The sequence below is a fragment of the Lissotriton helveticus genome, chromosome 10 (genome assembly GCF_964261635.1).
Source record: "Lissotriton helveticus chromosome 10, aLisHel1.1, whole genome shotgun sequence".
Taxonomy (NCBI): Eukaryota; Metazoa; Chordata; class Amphibia; order Caudata; family Salamandridae; genus Lissotriton; species Lissotriton helveticus.
In genome coordinates this window covers 1,204,339,408-1,204,358,211 of record NC_136071.1, presented here as the reverse complement: position 1 = coordinate 1,204,358,211, position 18,804 = coordinate 1,204,339,408, and the positions used below count along the sequence as shown (strand labels likewise).

At 50.6% G+C, this 18,804-nt stretch overlaps 1 protein-coding gene across 1 annotated transcript in view; it reads left to right on the top strand.

The window, feature by feature from the left end:
* The first annotated feature begins 310 nt into the window (after nt 1-310).
* LOC144784209 (coagulation factor VIII-like) overlaps nt 311-18,804 on the top strand; it is a 357,717-nt gene continuing 339,223 nt past the window's right edge. Inside the window, exon 1 of the mRNA XM_078662866.1 lies at nt 311-468. Within this exon, the coding sequence (XP_078518992.1) occupies nt 311-468 (158 nt within the window). The remainder of the gene's footprint in view (nt 469-18,804) is intronic.

The following is an 18,804-nucleotide window of genomic DNA, read 5'->3' as shown; positions in this document are numbered from 1 at the left end:
GAGCTGACAAAAGGGTCTGTGCCAACTTGGAGAAGGCACACTTATCTTTGGAGGCGGAGAGCTGACAGAAGGGTCGGTGCCACCTTGGAGAGGGTTCTCCTCTTTGGACGAAGAGCTGAGGAGCATCTGTGCCACCCTTGGACCTGTCTGGAGGGGAGAGCTGCAGAGAGGTCTGTGCCAGCCCTGGAAAGGGCTCCCCTTTTTGGTGGCGCTGAAGCTTGTCCTCGCACCCTCAGAGGGTCGCCCTTCTCTGAGGGCACACCGAGGGTACAGTGCCCCCTCTTCTCCCTTCGCCCTCCTGAGCCTCACCATGCCAGGCGTGGGGGCAGCCCTGCTCGGTGCCCTCTGCCTCTTCTGCCAGGTCCAGGCGATCTCCGGCTTCACCCGGACCCACTTCATCGCCGCTGTGGAGCTGGACTGGGACTACCAGGACGCGGCAATCCTCGAGGCGCTACATGGCAAGTCCGGGTAAGATACGGGCCTCTCTGCGGATCTACAGGTGGGAAACAGAAGCTTTGCACCCCAGACAAGGGCTGCACACAGCCGGGTCCCAAGGATTCGGGGGGTAGGCAGGGAATAGTTTGGTGGCTCCTGTTTGGAACAACTTTGAATTTTATGACCCATTTTTTTCCAATTCAAGTCCTTTGTTGTCGAACATTGTTGCATTAAAGGTGAAGATACAAATACACACAGCAGTGAGTTAGAGCGCAAGGGGCAGATTTACAAGCCCCCTGCGCCACCACTACGTCACTTTTCGGGACATACTGGAGGCGAGTTTCACTTTTGCATATTTACAAGGAAAGGAAAAGCCACCCTGACTAACTTCTCATCTCCTTGTACATACGTCCCCTTCACACGCAGCACTTTGCGTTGAAGGGGCGTTCCATGGGTGTTGCTGTGGGTGTTCCCAACCAGCACCCCTGGAACCAGACACATCTCCAGATTTACGAGGAATCGTAAACCTTGAAATGCGTGTCAACCCTACACCACCCTGGGGATGGCGTAGCGAGGCGCAACGAGGAGAAATGTTTTCATTTCTCCTCGCTTGTTTCTCTTTTAATGCGCGCTGCATTCTGCAGCACACATTGGAAGAAGAAAATGCCTGCAGTGATTGTTTTTGTGCAGGAAGTGTAGAAACTAGGGTCGGGGACAATCGATATTTGCCCGGCGGTATCGCCTCTTTAACCCACGAACTATTAATCAATGAAGAGGCAGGCGCTGGAGACTGGAAGGCAGGAAACAAGGTTTATTCTCTCCGGAGGAGAACACGACAAGTCAGACAGCAGGTATCGTCATGAGGTGCTCTAACTCCTCTCTGAGGCCTGGACCCTTATATACAAGTTTCATGGCTTTTAGTACAGTTTACATATTCATGGCAATGCTTTGATGTACGGAAAGACATTCCCGGGATCTCCCCTTCGGGCCCGTTCCCACACACATTTACAGTAGAAGTCCCCACCCCGGTCACAACAGGTGATGATTATCGCGCAGCTGGATATTCCGTCGATTCATGGAATGTGGGGTTCGGTCGGATCTCATGGGGTGGGGGGCTTTGATCAGCCCGGGGGTCCTTTGATGAGGGAAGCTTTCTACTGTACGGGGAGGGGCAAGGAATAGTATCGGCAGAGCTGGGTGTTGGCCTGGGAACGAGGAAGACAAACGGGCACACGGGGAAAAAGGGGGTTTGCATCAAAGGGCCGGGGATCATGAAAGGAATGAAGGGAGGTGTCGCGCTGGGAACAGGATGGGGTTCTGAGGCAGAGCTGCGCTGAAGAGGGGTTTATGACCTAAAGCATGTGCGAGCGGGGGGTTGATCAGCGTGCAGGCTTTGCGAGGGTGATGGGCTATGCTGGGGGCCAGTGGCGTGCAGAGGGAGGTTCTGGTCGAGGCACGTAAAATGGCGGGTGCGCACGACGAAAGTGTGGCATCCGGGGAAAAGGCAAGATGGCGCAGGTAATGTTTACCAAAATCGTACTAATTTTCCACAGTCCCCCCTTTAACATATCCAAGACATCTTGCTGGCCTATTTCCTATTCATGTCTAATTGTGGCGGTCATAAGTAGAAAGTAGGAACCCAGGTGAAGGAGCTATAAACAGTACATTTAAAATTTTCATCTCGGGAGGCGGGCCTATTGATAAACTTTGATAAATTTGTTAGCAGGAAAGTCATAGTAATACAATACAAAAGCGAGAGCAGTGAGTACATTTCATAATGTGAACTGATAGGTTATTACATATATCAGATTTGGATTGGAGCATAATCAATACAATGGTGGCTGGGAGAGAAATGAGGCGTAGCAGAAACGATGATTGAGGGTGTCAAATGTTCGAAGTTAACGAGTTCTCAGTATTCTTTGTTGTCTTTTGTTGGCGCTGTGGAGCACCGGCGGTGGAGCTACGGGTCCAGCTCTATTCTAGGTCCCGCGTTGCAGGGCACGACCTTTCCCTCGCATTCCTGATCAGAAAGGTCCTTTTCACCCTGTGTCCTTTGAGGTGATTGTCAAAAAGTTCAGATGGAAGAAGGGCGCGCGTGAGCAGTCCTTTAGGGTAGGTCGGAGAAAAAGGGGGATGGAGCAGGGCCGGATCGGGTACAGACTAGGGGGACGGAGAATTTCAGATAGGCGGGCTCATGACCGAGTTCAGAGAGCGGGGACTTGTCGGCAAACACTGGACATCGAGCAGGGGCATCAGGTCGGCCCTTTCTTCTCATTTTGTCGAAAACAGTGCCTCGTCCTGCAGCTCTTTTCTGTCGCGGTCTCGCCTTGGCCAATGTCGCAGGTGTTCCATAGTCTGCAGTCAGGCCTCGTGCTCCCACATCCGGTCCTTCTTTCTCCCGACAGCCGTACCCTTAAACGAGTTTGAAAAGACAGTCTTTAGAGAATTTGCAGAGGAAGGTAATCACAAAAGTCTATTTCTCTCCCAGCTCCAGGCAAAAATGAAAACGTCCGTTATATTAGGGTTCACAACTAACATATAAATGACCGATGATGGGCCTGTTGGATTTACTATGGCTTTCCTTCACAATTATTTATTACAGTTACGACAGTTCATCTGATGGAGACCCACCTTCGTAAGACGAGCCTGACAAAGATATGCCGTTCTCTAGGGTTTTATATTTACAAAGGGTACTGTGAGCTATCAACATGGTACTAATAGGTATCTCGCTGAGGGACGAACATAGGCTAAACATCTTTCATTTTATCAATGCATCCTGCCTTTTAACTAAACATTTTTCGCTTTCCACAAGATTCATTGCAATGATTTTCTTCGTTTCGGTCTAATCTTTAACTTTGTAAACCATCATTCTGGTTCCTATGCAGTCTCTCACGGCCTGGGAAGATGGGAAGGTTTCGATTACCTTTATGGTTTTGGGGATTGCGACAATTCGGAACGGGGAAGGTCGCGTCATCTGAGACATTTTATTTCATCATAGGGGCCGCTGACATGTAGTTCCCTTATTACGGGTCAGATTAGGGAACCTCAGTCGTCTTACCTGTCCTTTCCTTTATGGCCAAATCTCGGTTTCATCGAAATATTTTTCGGAAAGGAGAGGTGGTGACACAGCATTAGGGTGATTGCATTAAAGACAAGTTTTGAGCAAATACTGGCGGTATTTGAAGCCAATTGGGTGGTGTGCTAGGGGTGGCGGTTTGCCAATTTAGGTGCTAGTCGTTCGGAAGAGTGAGAGTGTGGAGTAGAGAGAGAGAGAGAGAGAGAGAGAGAGAGAGAGAGAGAGAGAGAGAGAGAGAGAGAGAGAGAGAGAGAGAGAGAGAGAGAGATGTGCAACAATAGGCTAGATAGTACACGTGCAACATAGGGAGCGGCCGTGTATTTAAGATAGATTATTCAGCGCATTACTCGATACAAGACATCGCAGGTCTGTGTTAGTATTTTGAGAGCATGCGGTTCAGGACGGACGAGCATTAAGTCGGGTACGGGGGACATGCATCGATAAAAAGGAAAAGGGCACTATTGTGTCGTCCGCCTTGCGGCGCTAGTCTGCTTCGCGTATCAGAAATGGCAAGGCTTCAGATCTTCGCCACACCTCGGTTGTGATTTCTGATGTGACCTGCAGAGGGAGGAAAAAGAGGGGAAGGGAGGGGGACAACATTCGCGCATATCAAATACATGGATTCAAGAGTCCTTTACTTACCTCATACCCGTCTTATCTCCTCGGGATAGAATCCCGGGGGTATGGTTTCTGGAGTCGGGGGGGGGGGAACAGTGTGCCCTTATAGGTCGGGTGTAGGGAAACGTTAAAAAGAAAACCAAAGGTACCTAGTGCGAGGTATCTAGTTGGTAGGTGTATCTAGTTATCGGGGTCCTTAAATTTCTTTCAACGCTGTGATGTTCCAAGGTTCATTAGTTCTTCGATCAACTCTGTTTCCTAGTACCTTTGAGCGTTGTACTTCATAACATTTACATCGTTTCATTTTACCCATCTTTTACATTCCATCATTTATACCGTTTCGTTTACCCATCCTCAGAAGTCGAGGTCTTTCTCCATGCGCGAGTTCATGGGTCAGTCGTGTATCTGAAGGCAGAGTATCGTGTCGTCGATCCGATCCTCCATCCGGGGCTGGGTAACCATCTTCTAATAACCTTAAAGAGAGAGCAAAGTAGGGTGCACAAAAAAACTCTCCCGCCGATCCCATATTTCAAATAAAGCATGCAATACCCGTTCATAGTTTCGAAAACCTTTATTCTGCAAAATCATTCAGTACGCAGGATATGAGGGTGCGGTCGTACTTGGCCGGGCGCGGCAATGGCTAAAGTGCGTACAGTGGGGGTGTTGTTTTGCAGCAATAAAAACATTTAGAAAAGTTTATTCATTCATTCGTAGGTCCATCAATTGGTTGGGGGAATCGGGGGCATTTATTTCATAATTTAGAAGCATAGTCAGACTAGCTGTAATCAGATTTCCTATATGCATACCGTGTGCGTGCGTCATAAGCGAAGTTATACATCAGTTATAAAAAAATATAATACATCGTACATTTTGTAATCAACATTTTTAACGGGATCCTTTTACATGTTCATCGAGTGAGCTCTCCTTTTTGTTTCTTGTCACGTGTACAAAGGATCATATATATGTCTTGGAACATTCAAGTTTGTATTAGTGCGAAGGAACACCACGAGGTGTTCGTAAGTTCCTATTGATACCAGCGCCATTTTGGGCGGGGCCGGTTCAGTCCGGAAGTAGCATCAGGGGGGAAATGTTTCCTACAACTGGCAGTTGGACCAGAGTCCTTTTCGGCAGTTCAAGAATTCATGCTAACAGAAGGAGTGGCAATGTCATGTTTGTTTCGTTAGTGATCAAGGCAGTCGTCCCTTACCGGAAGCCTGCAGGGGCCGAGGGCTCCGCCGGGGACCTTTGTAGACTCTTCAAGGCTGTGGAGAATGAGATGCTGTCGGAGGTGGGGGCTCGTGCTCCGGTGGGCGAGCGACCGAGTTACATTGCTGTTCAAAGTTACTCTAGCGGCCGAGACCCGCCTTCCAGGGGCTCGGACGCCATTTTGAGGCCCTGCAGGGGCCACCCTTCGCCGAGCCCGCAAGAGTGGAAGAGGCCCTTTGGAGTGAAAGAAAAGGGACTCTGTGTCGTGGGAGCAGGACATTCAGCTAGGGTGCAGCTGTGGCGCCCTCACCTGGAGGGCAAGGGAGGCTCGTTCGCGCCATCTCCCACTCCCGGTGCATCCCAAGCTGCACTCTTTCATGGGCCTGCACGTAAGTCTCTCCACATCCTGTGCTCCACAAGTCCCATGCTCAGTGCTGTGGAAGTATGGCCACCTGCGGCGCACATTCGGTGCTGCACAAGTATCGGTGCAGCCATTGCATATTCGGTGCTGCGAAAATATGGGCGCCGCCGCCTGGCTGGAGGAGTTCGGCGTTGGGCCGGGGCTGGGAAGCCTCCTATCTGTGGAGGTGGGAGAGGCTCGTCCGCGTCGCCTCTCCCTCCCAGCCCGACCAGGACAAATTTTGTGGAGGTACGTACAGGACATTCCTCCGCCCAGAGTCGTCGCAGCTATTGTTCATGATAGAAGTGGCGCCTGGCGTGCTGCTGCTGCCACAACGGAGGAGAAAAGGAAGAAGTGTCCGTCCTTCTCTGGGCCGGGCCTCCTTAGGTTATCGGCTGCTGCCGGACTCAGTTGGCCCCGGTCCCTGGCCATTGGTGGCCGGGCCGGGAGGACATGTGGCGGGACTACCTGAAACTCCCATGCGCCACCAAGGCCGGGCCGGGAAGGCATGTGGCGGGACTGCCTGCAACTTTCCAGGGCCGCTGCGGCCGGACTCCGCTGGCCCCTGCCTCTCCTCCGGCTCCCCCATATGTTAAGATTTCCTGACCGAGAGTTGGCAGCAGGGCCCGCCTTATATGGGTTGCCGCTGGTTGGGCGTAGCCGTAACCCTGCCCTACTTTGGAAGGTTCCAGAATGTGGGGGGGGGGCGAATGTTCCGTTGACTTTCATTTTCTAGGTTTTACCGTTCTTGATTCAGACGTTTAGGGTATTAATAGGTGTTTATTATTACCGACCTAGGAGAACTCGAACATGTCGCTGAAATCGTTCTGGCGAAATCTGTGCCATCGGGCATAGTCAAACGTGGTGGTTCTATCTGGTCTGTCTATGTGAGTCTGATTCTTCTTTGTCTCGCGCCTTTTCCCTTTCTGTCGGCCTGTTATTCCTGTCGGCCCTCTATTCCCACTCTTGCTCAGCAGAGTCGGGCATTGTGCTTTCCAGTGTCCGACATATCTACAAAAAGCGCATTGATCTTGCCCTAAGTCTGGCCGTTCTGTGCGTAGTGTCGGGGGATAACTTTCGGGTCGTGGTGTCCAGGGGTTGTCCTGTCGATATATTCCTCTACCTGCTCTGTCCTCGTCTCTTTTCTTTCGTTGCATTGCCTCTTTGCGCCACATACCGAGACTGTCGAGCATAATAGGCGTTGTCTTATTATTACGAAGGGCTATTTCTAACGTTTCTATTTTATCAAGATCGAAGGATCCTACCAGTGGCCACTGTTTGTCCTGACTTTCTTTGGTATACCTGTGCCACAATTTATTATAGGCTATGGTAACTAATCCATAGTTTATGAACATGTCCTTATTAGGGGTGCCTTCCAGCGGAGCTAGATGATCCACCTCTAACAAACGGTCCGGGCTGAACCAATTATCAATCAGTGGGGAGAAGACAGACATGACGGCTCGCAAGCGAGGGACAAAAAGTCAGCACTGCCTATCTTATCACTGTGCGCAAAGACTAGACAGAATATTTCTATTCTACGTTGTTTGCAGGCAGTGAATACCTCATGAACCAGTAACAAGGAATAACTAATAACAAGGAACAATCAATAATAAATAAAATAAATAAAGTCAGTGGGGAGAGTAAGTAGGGCGCAAAAGTCTGCGTCCTCTACCCTTTCACTATCCGTAAAGAGGAATCTGTTATTTCCTGTTTGCAGACAGAGAATCTCCAGAAGACAATCCGTGAACAGTAGTTCGGGGTCAAAGAACCCAGTTAATCAGTGTGGGAGAGGGAATCTCCTGAAAACCGTTAATAAATAATAGAATCAGTGGGGGAGAAAAATAGGCACGACGGCTGCGTTACTTATCCTTCACTGTTTGCAAAAGGGAAAGAGCCTACTGTTTCTCCGTGTGCAGACAGTGAATCTCCAAATAGGTCAAATAAAGAGTAATACTAGTATTTTCTGAACACCCAATACAATTATTTTGCAGTTTGTCGTGTTTACACGACCTTACCCGGACCGTACGGACAGTTTCTTGTCTTCCGAATCCAGCGCCCGATCGTCCTCTTTTTCTCGTATTCCTCGCAGCACTCCTAATGGTTCCCAGTCAGGACCGTAGATCACTCGAGAGAGGTCTGTTCGGAACTAGTGAAGTTCGGATGATCGGCTGCCAGACGAGGGTCTATTGGGCAAGAGCTCTCCCGATCGTTGCAGTCGTTCACTCTGTCGTCGGGACCTCTCCCACTGGATCCACGAGTCGCTGACGGGCCCCACGTTTGGGACGCCAATTGTAGAAACTAGGGTCGGGGACAATCGATATTTGCCCGGCGGTATCGCCTCTTTAACCCACGAACTATTAATCAATGAAGAGGCAGGCGCTGGAGACTGGAAGGCAGGAAACAAGGTTTATTCTCTCCGGAGGAGAACACGACAAGTCAGACAGCAGGTATCGTCATGAGGTGCTCTAACTCCTCTCTGAGGCCTGGACCCTTATATACAAGTTTCATGGCTTTTATTACAGTTTACATATTCATGGCAATGCTTTGATGTACGGAAAGACATTCCCGGGATCTCCCCTTCGGGCCCGTTCCCACACACATTTACAGTAGAATTCCCCACCCCGGTCACAACAGGTGATGATTATCGCACAGCTGGATATTCCGTCGATTCATGGAATGTGGGGTTCGGTCGGATCTCATGGGGTGGGGGGCTTTGATCAGCCCGGGGGTCCTTTGATGAGGGAAGCTTTCTACTGTACGGGGAGGGGCAAGGAATAGTATCGGCAGAGCTGGGTGTTGGCCTGGGAACGAGGAAGACAAACGGGCACACGGGGAAAAAGGGGGTTTGCATCAAAGGGCCGGGGATCATGAAAGGAATGAAGGGAGGTGTTGCGCTGGGAACAGGATGGGGTTCTGAGGCAGAGCTGCGCTGAAGAGGGGTTTATGACCTAAAGCATGTGCGAGCGGGGGGTTGATCAGCGTGCAGGCTTTGCGAGGGTGATGGGCTATGCTGGGGGCTAGTGGCGTGCAGAGGGAGGTTCTGGTCGAGGCACGTAAAATGGCGGGTGCGCACGACGAAAGTGTGGCATCCGGGGAAAAGGCAAGATGGCGCAGGTAATGTTTACCAAAATCGTACTAATTTTCCACAGAAGGTGCCCCTTCCTGCACAAAAACAATCTCCCCAGACGCAGGCATCCTGGCCCCATGGTACAAGGGCGCCTGAGTCGGCGCATGGCTGCAGTTTGTGCGCCAGCGCAGGGAGTGCAGTGGTATGCGTCTTATTCTTGTAAATATGTCGCATTCCTGTGCTTTGGAAGTGCCGCAGCGTGGCGCAGCCAAAGGGCTTGCGGTGCCACGCTGCGGGACCTCCTTGTAGATCTGCCCATCAGTTCTCGTACACAGGGGGGCCCTAGGAAGGTGGGGGGCCTCGGCAATTGCCCACTTTGCCTGTGCCTTAAAACGTCTCTGGTCGCTCATAGCGCTTCCATAGTGGACTAACTTTACTCTTTCATTTGGGAAAAGGGTTCTGCATAGCCCTTCTTTAGCACGCTAACTTTATGTTTTCAGGTAGAGACTCATTAAATATAATGTGTAACAAATGATGCAATTATTGAATTATATTAATTTCATATTATCAACAACACTAGAAACAAGCATTAGAAATGCAATCGGGCTCAAATTTATTTGAGTTTGAGCTAATGGCATTGTAAATGCCAATGTATTGTTGCTATATGTTATGGAGTGTGTTCATGTGGTGTGTACTGCCAGTGATCTCCTTGTGAGTGTAAGAAGCTTGCACTGCTGCTGTTTGTGATGTCCTTCTTGTGAGTGTGAGAAGCTTGCACCGCTGCTGTTTGTGATGTCCTTCTTGTGAGTGGGAGAAGCTTGCACCTCAGCTGCCTGTGGTCTCCTTGTGAGTGTAAGAAGCTTGCACAGCTGCTGCCTGTGATGTCCTACTCACTACTCTACTCTACTCACTACTCTGCACTCACTACTCACTACTCTACTCACTACTCTACTCACTACTCTACTCACTACTCTGCACTCACTACTCACTACTCTACTCACTACTCTACTCACTACTCTACTCACTACTCACTACTCTACTCATTACTCTACTCACTACTCACTACTCTACTCATTACTCACTACTCTACTCAACTCACTACTCTACTCACTACTCTACTCACTACTCTACTCACTACTCACTACTCTACTCACTACTCTACTCACTACTCACTACTCTACTCACTACTCTACTCACTACTCACTAAAAAACATACGTCCTTAAAAGTGTGCAATGCAGAGTGGAACGACACAAGTACAGAGACAATGTTCCAGGACAGACACAAAATGGATAAGGCAAGCCACCGAATTTAAGCAAACAAATTAGCGTGGCAGGACCAATGATTAGCAGTGTGTGTGATTCAAGCCCAATATGTGCTTGGTAAGCCCACAATTTGTCTCGCAACAGACAATGCATGTACCGTCTAATAGGCACAACCAAAAAAGTATTCCCCAATAAATAGAAAACCATTGTGGTATGAAATAATTATCCCTATTTCATTCAGCTAAGAAGCATGCTCAATATATGTCACTGATCTGTCAGACAAAACTATTTGAGGGCTTTCAGTCCATCCTGTTGTTCTTTGACTGTATGTAAAACACATACATCCGAAGTGAGCAGAACACAACCAACACATACTAGCAAACCCTTCAACCTCCCAATACCATCATCTGATTGTTTTAAATATGAGGATACTGAAGTGACATAAGGCATCAGAAATCTATTGAGATAAATAAACATATTTTCTGTGATCCCGCTTTTATACTCACATTGGTACTGCCTCTTAGTTTCATCTGGTCTTATGAATGTTGGCTAAGACATATGTTGAGGGACCCTAGTTCTTCTGAACTTTGCGACTAGATAATGAAACTTCTAATGTATCAAACAGGAAAACACCTGAAACTAAAAGTAGTTGTTCCCCAACGTGAATTAACACACTCACAGCATTTACCGTTTGTCTATTCCTCTTGTAGTAAAATCCGCCCACAGTGGGCTGCAATAGACTGTTTTCTTTGTAGGTTTTCATAAGGAATGAATTCTCACTAATACACTTTACAGTGTGGTTTACTTAGTGCTGCCTACTTAATTATGTGCATAAAGCTGTATTCCTAATATTATTCAGTTTCGGGTTTACTTGATGTTTACCACACAAGGACTTTAGAAGAATGTCTTTTGAACTAGAAACAGTCTGACAGAACGGTAATGTACATTACATGTTCATTACATACATGTCTCCCTAGGATCCACTTTAAGTTTCATGTCATCAGAGTTTGAAAAGAGATACAACTCGTGTATGATTGTTGCACTCTGGACACCCTCTTGGAAACGACTGCTGCTTTGACAACACTGGGGTGTAAATATGAATCTGCATGAAGAGTGAAACTGAATCTGAATACGAGGTGGAAGGGTCAATATTGTCTTCCTTTTTAATTACATTTAAATCATGTTTAGGGCGATTGTTTTCAACTACAGGCAAAACACCTGCCCACAGTCCATGTTGGTAACTGTTTCACTCTGTGTTTTACAACTCTCGGAGAAGGAAACGAAGAGAGAAGAAAAACTGAGCGTGAAAATAAAATAAGTACATTGAAGAAGCTATGGCCACAGAAATATGTTTTTCCAGGGGCCCTGGGTGCTGCATGAATGGCAGTGCAAGTGTTTTTCCTATCAAAAGACATGTGTTGCATACATGATGAGCAGGAGACAGAGGCGGTAGATCCGGCCACAGCAATGCAAGCTTTCTGACATAGAGAACAAATAGGACACTGGTATCAACAGTACAGGCTTCCTTCACACGGCACTGGCAGCCAGTTCAAGCTTCCCTGACATAGAGAACAAATAGGACACTGGTATCAACAGTACAGGCTTCCTTCACACGGCACTGGCAGCCAGTTCAAGCTTCCCTGACATAGAGAACACGTGTGGCACTGGTATCAACAGTACAGGCTTCCTTCACACGGCACTGGCAGCCAGTTCAAGCTTCCCTGACATAGAGAACACGTGTGGCACTGGTATCAACAGTACAGGCTTCCTTCACACGGCACTGGCAGCCAGTTCAAGCTTCCCTGACATAGAGAACAAATAGGACACTGGTATCAACAGTACAGGCTTCCTTCACACGGCACTGGCAGCCAGTTCAAGCTTCCCTGACATAGAGAACACGTGTGGCACTGGTATCAACAGTACAGGCTTCCTTCACACGGCACTGGCAGCCAGTTCAAGCTTCCCTGACGTAGAGAACACGTGTGGCACTGGTATCAACAGTACAGGCTTCCTTCACACAGCACTGGCAGCCAGTTCAAGCTTCCCTGACATAGAGAACAAATAGGACACTGGTATCAACAGTACAGGCTTCCTTCACACGGCACTGGCAGCCAGTTCAAGCTTCCCTGACATAGAGAACACGTGTGGCACTGGTATCAACAGTACAGGCTTCCTTCACACGGCACTGGCAGCCAGTTCAAGCTTCCCTGACATAGAGAACAAATAGGACACTGGTATCAACAGTGCAGGCTTCCTTCACACGGCACTGGCAGCCAGTTCAAGCTTCCCTGACATAGAGAACAAATAGGACACTGGTATCAACAGTGCAGGCTTCCTTCACACGGCACTGGCAGCCAGTTCAAGCTTCCCTGACATAGAGAACACGTGTGGCACTGGTATCAACAGTACAGGCTTCCTTCACACGGCACTGGCAGCCAGTTCAAGCTTCCCTCACACAAACAGAACATTTCTCCTATCAAAGCACATGCAAATCTGCACCCAGTGCTTAATTTAAGCGGGTGGTTGCTGGTGGGGGGCTTTGGCACTTATGTTTGGGGACTACACTTATTTTTCCTCATCAAACTTTTACCACAGCAAGAGAGGGAAAAAACACAAACAGGAAAGAAAGAGGAAGAGAAAGGTGGGGGCGGGGAGTCACAGAGGGACGTAGCAGGAACCAGAAAGAGTGAGTTAAAGGGGAGGGAGTGCCTGGCAGTGGATTAAAGAGTCGTGAGGTGGTTTGAAGACTTCACAGCCTTGGTGTGTGGCCTGTCGACATTAAATAGCGCCGGCCGGGCTTCTGAGGGCGGCTTTGGGCACTAGCACTCATTCTTCTACAAATTAAGCACTGCTCCAGATGACTTTGCCGCTGGCCGCGCGACACGAAGGGGAGATAACGCGAGACAGCGTCTTAGTGACACATGCCTCGCGAGCAAAACGTCATCAGCGCGACGTCAGGGCGCCGCCCCCCTTTTGGGGTGGCCAATGCAGGCGCAAGCATGTAGGTGGTGGGCGGGCCTAGGGCCTTTATCTAGGCCAGCCCGGTTCAGTACTTCCTCTTTTTCCACCGCGTTTATTTGGACTACTCTGCGCTGTTCGTCGTTGGATTTCCTTCTACGAGGTATGCGTGCTACAGGCCTCCCCCCGGCCCCGTCCCTGGGCATGACCAGGTCGATAGGGCCCAGTGGCTTGTCCACGGGGGGGGTTGCGTAGCACCTTGACGGCCGGGTTAGGGTTAGTTCTGGAGGGTGCGCAGGAATATGGCGGCGGGTATAGCATCGTAGGTTAGTGGATTGTTTAGGTGTGCGGGCCGATGGTGGGAACGTTTGGTTGGTTGTCGGCGGCTCAGCCGCGTGTAGGCCGGAGGCCCGGGAGATGTGTGAGAACTGGTGGGGAGAGCGGGTTACAGTGGGTGAGCACGGGGCTGTACAGCGAACGGGTGCGGATTCGGTCCCCCTTAGATCGGAGTTACCGGTCACCACTTCCGTAATCGGGCTTGAAAGCATCTTGTGCCAGCGTATAGCGAGCTGTGTACTGGAGCCCAGGTGCTACTTCGCGTAGGTTAATTAGGCTGTAAAGCGAGGGGTCAGGGGTTCGATTCCCGTTTTTAGGGGCGTAGCACGTCGTCGCGAATGACCCGAGCCCACTCGTCAGCTATCCTTCCCCAGGAAACAACCGGGCACACGCTTTGGCACCACCAGACATGGTCGCCATGCAGATGTGAACGGAAGGGCAGTCCCTCTTTCTGCGGCACTTGAAGCATTTGAACGAAATGGGAAGTCCCTCTTTCTGCGGCACTTGAAGCACAAAACTTATTCCGAACACGCGGACCTCTTGGAACGTGTGCGGCGGCCGTGCGCAAGATGGACCCGCTCAAGGGTCCACCGCTGACCTCTTGGTACGTGTTGTTCCACAGCCCTACAGACCCTACTAAAACAGAAGGAATTAACATCCACTTAGAGCTGTGTTCCCATCAGCTAATGGAGGCGAGATGGCGGCGGCCGTGCGCAAGATGGACCCGCTCAAGGGTCCGCCGCGTGCGCGCGCCTGCGCCAGGGGACGCTGTTTGTAAAGCTGGAATGTTTACTGCCCCTTTTATGAAAAATGGATGATTAGGTTTTTGTGTTTAATTAGGCTCATATCAATAACCAGTTATTCGCCATGCGGATTCAGGGGACGCTGTTTGTAAAGCTGGAATGTTCACTGCCCTTTTATGAAAAATGGATAATTAGGTTTTTGTGTTTAATTAGGCTCATATCAATAACCAGTTATTCGCCATGCGGATTCGGGAGCCGAGTCGTCGCCTGCTCGTCCTCAGCAGGGACGGTATTTAACAATCAGGGTTTTAAATGCGTGCACAGAGCAGCGTGAACAAGAGATTGAGCGGCGGGTTAGTGGTTGAACCGGGGTTCATTTTCCTGGGGGCTAGGTTGTCGCGGGACCTTTGCCGTTCTTATCCTGGCCTGGGCTGCATTGGCTGGGGGGCGCCTTGATGGTGCTTTTCGGACGGGGATTGAGCGGTTGTGTTGCCGGCCGGTTCTGCGCGGCCTCGCGTGTCGGCATTGATATAGTTGTAATGTGTCCATTCAGCCGGGGCTCTTTCAGCAGGGACGGTATTTAACAATCAGGGTTTTAAATGTGTGCACAGAACAGCGTAAACAAGAGATTGAGCGGCGGGCTGGAGGTTGAACCGGGGTTCCTTGTCCTGGGGGGTCGGTTGTCGCGGGACCTTTGCCGTTATTATCCTGGCCTGGGGTATTGGCTTGGGGGCGCCTTGATGGTGCTTTTCGGACGGGGGTTGAGCGGTGTGTTGCCGGGCAGTTCTGCGCGGCCTCGCGTGTCGGCATTGACATAATTGTAAGGTCTACATTCAGCCGGGGCTCTTTGGGTCTCACGCTCGTCTTTGGGCAAGACGGACCCTGGAACGTGCGCCCATGATGGAATGCGGACGGCTTTACTTGAGAATATATAAATATTTGCTCCATGGATAAGGCCGAGAATAATGAAGTGCCTACTGGCAGATTCCATATCTGTATTGGTGTCGCGCAGGGGCGGTTTGGGTGGCCCGAGGGTCTGAGCGGGCCTAGTAATCAAACATAGTATCAATCATGTCTGTAAGGGTTGGTTTATCAGTAAAGAAGATACGCGAAGCTAAAATGAGTAAGGAAGGAAAACTGCTGCCATTGCAAATAAAACACATCCACGGAAAGATTGGTAGAGGGCTCCAGCAATAAGGGGGTTTCATTCATGTAAATTGTTGCGATGTCATTTCTTCCCTGCATGTGATGGAGGTTTCAGATTCGCTGTGCCATTTAACGTTCGAGAACACTTGTCACGAGCCCATATGTTTGTTCTAATCATTTGTTTGCCATTTCCTTCATCTTGTCCGCTTTGTTAGGGGGACCAAGTGTCGGGATTAGCTCCGGCGAGTGCGCGGGCAGGGGTCGGCAGCAGCAACTGCACAGGGCATTCAGGTGAGATGGGGCCGCCTGGCAAGGCGGGGTGGGACATTTGGGTAAGACCCTTTTCTTCCAACAGGGCAGGCAGATCCAGGTGCAGTCGGTTAAATCCATTTGTTTTACAGGTTCCACAGATACGCTGGGATTGCAATAAGGGGGTTTCATTCATGTAAATTGTTGCGATGTCATTTCTTCCCTGCACGTGATGGAGGTTTCACATTCGCTGTGCCATTTAACGTTCGAGAACACTTGTCACGAGCCCATATGTTTGTTCTAATCATTTGTTTGCCATTTCCTTCATCTTGTCCGCTTTGTTAGGGGGACCAAGTGTCGGGATTAGCTCCGGCGAGTGCGCGGGCAGGGGTCGGCAGCAGCAGCTGCACAGGGCATTCAGGTGAGATGGGGCCGCCTGGCAAGGCGGGGTGGGACATTTGGGTAAGACCCTTTTCTTCCAACAGGGCAGGCAGATCCAGGTGCAGTCGGTTAAATCCATTATGTTTTACAGGTTCCACAGATACGCTGGGATTGCGGGCAGTGATCAGGTGGCCATATCCAAGGACGCCAGGTAATATATTTGGCCAAAGTGTCATATACGTGCAGCGGGAACGCGGGTTCGTGTTCGGTAGAAGGAGGTCGTGTAGGGATACAGGTGAAGTAACACGTGCTGTTTTACAGGTTTGACAGGTTCGGCTCGGCGCGGGCGGTTCTCGGAGTGCGTGACAGCGGACGTTTCAAAGAACTTCAGGTAACACTCGCTTCGTACACAACACCGGGGTAGTTGCGGGAGGGTTATCGCCAAGCTAGAAACATGGTTATTACCCCAATGAAGGCTCAGGACATAGTCCCGCCATGGTGGTAAGGAGAGGACTTAGCAAGGCAGTGCTTGATGTGTACCTTTCGCTTGTAGGGTCCAAGAAGCAGGAGCAGCCACGATGAGCTCCCGCGATGACGCGTTGCCACAGGACGGATTATGGGCAGAATTCTTAGCGGTCGCTCAGTCGAAGGGGCCGGCATGGGCACAGGGCTTTATCGAAGCACGCCGTCTGGAAGAGGCGGGCAGACAGGGTGCAGGCGACGACGCACCGGGCACGTCAGGAGAGGGGACGCGTCGGTCCACCCGCAAAAGGAAAGCCACACGGAAGGACTTCCCAGTCTCACCGCCACCGGTCGAGGCGGCAGCACCAGCGCTCCCGGTTGAGGTTGTGGTCAACACAACAAACACTGCAGTAATACCCACGGCGGTGCCTGTGGTGGAGTTTAATGACTTGTCCCAACTGGGTAAGACAATGGAGGACATGAGGGGTTTAATGGCTATGTTCCACAAGCGTTTAGACTCTATAACTGTTGCACATGAGAAGTTGGCTCCTTTGTTGGGGGCAGTAGCTTCTGATCCAGTGAGCCAGGTATGGGCTCAAGCAGGACCGCCGCAGGTCAGTCAACAGGGCGCTGTCAACAACGTTTCACAGGCGGGGCCCAACACTTTCGCGGGCGCTCCGCAGATTATTAATGCTATCAACTCACAAAGTGTATCGGCCGTGACGCAGCAGATCAGTGCGCCTGCGATTCAGCCGAGCATGGGTCACGGGTTTCCTCTGACTGGAGCCCCACAAATTGTCAATGCACTTAACTCGCAGGATGTGTCAGCAGTGAATCAGCTAAGTGTGCCCCCCAGTGTCCCTCAGAGCGGACCTCCTGGTACACCGGTGATTGTCCCCCCGGCAGTGCCTCTGCCTGGCGCCGCTTCAGGATTGCATACTGCTGTAAGGGTGCCGGCCACAGAAGGGGTAGCAGGTGTTGGTTCATGTGCAGGGGGGGCCTTGGGCGGGGCAGCTCCAAGTCCCGCTGGTGTGGGTCAGCCGACAGTTATGGGGAAACCAGGGTTCAAAAATAAAGGTGGTTGTTCATTGGCTAGGCAAGTGCCGCAGGCGGCAAAGGAGGGCATATGGAGAAGGGAATACATAGACATCCTGACCTTGCTTATGCACGAAAACTCGGGGGCTGACACGAGGAGGATGGGTAAAAAGGAGGAGGATAAGGTCAGGTTTCAGCGGTGGCCAGAAAAGACCATCGAAAATTGGACGGAGGCGTTCAACATCTTGGCAGCCATAATCGTACAGAAGGACCCGGGTCAAAGCGAGGCTTTGATGGAGTATGCCAATTCCATCCAGCAAGGGGCAAGAGAATCTGGAGGGATGGGATGGTTTTATTACGATCAGGAGTTCAGGAAGTCCATGGCCAGCTGCCCTGACATAGGGTGGGACCACACCGACATACAGCTATGGTTCAAGCACATGTGCAGGACGGGTAATGGTAAAAGGGAGGCATCGCACAGGTCACAGAGTGAGGGCCAGGAGGCCAAGCGGTGGGACCAGGACAGGAAGTGGGAACAATACCCGAGGCGGTCCTTTCAGCAGCCCTTTCGGGGAGGTCGAGGGAGGGGCTATGGAGCAGGACCAAGGCGTTTCAACTCAGGGACTTGTAGGCTGTTCAACAATGGCGCTTGCACATGGGGGAGTGCATGTAAGTTCGCACACAAGTGCAGCAAGTGTGGGTCCCAACACGCGGCAATCTCTTGCACCACTGTCCAGAACTCAGCCACCACCACAGCACAGGGTTCAGATGGGGCCAGACAATGAGGTAATCCAAGGGCAGACAGGACGTTTAGTATGTGATGACTTAGCTTTTGAACGTGATTTGGTTATCCCCCAGCTGGGTGAGGGGATGGTGCATTCCAAGGGTCCTTCCCCCATAAGACTGCTGAACATGCTGCCGTTGCTCAGGGTATACCCGCTTAAAAAGGAGCGCGAGCTACTGACCGAGGGCTTCATGGATGGTTTCAGGATTCCATACAAGGGCCCCTTGGGCCACAGGGATGCGCTGAACTTGAGATCAGCTAGGGACCTACCTCAAGTGGTTACCCAGAAAATAAAGAAGGAGGTTGACTTGGGGAGGGTGGCCGGGCCATATCCTTCCCCTCCTCTCCCAAATTTTCTAGTTTCCCCGTTAGGTGTAGTCCCGAAGAAGCAGCAGGGCTCTTACAGGCTGATTCACCATCTTTCGTACCCAGAGGGCAATTCAGTTAACCACTGGCTGGATGAAGGGGCATGTACGGTTTCTTATTGCTCTCTAGACATGGCCATCGATTTGATCAGGAGGACAGGTAGGGGAGCTTGGTTGGCAAAAGCGGATATAGAGTCAGCATTTCGCCTCTTGCCGGTCCACCCCGACAGTCAGCATCTGCTGGGTTTCAGCTGGGGAGGGGCACTGTACTTTGACCGAT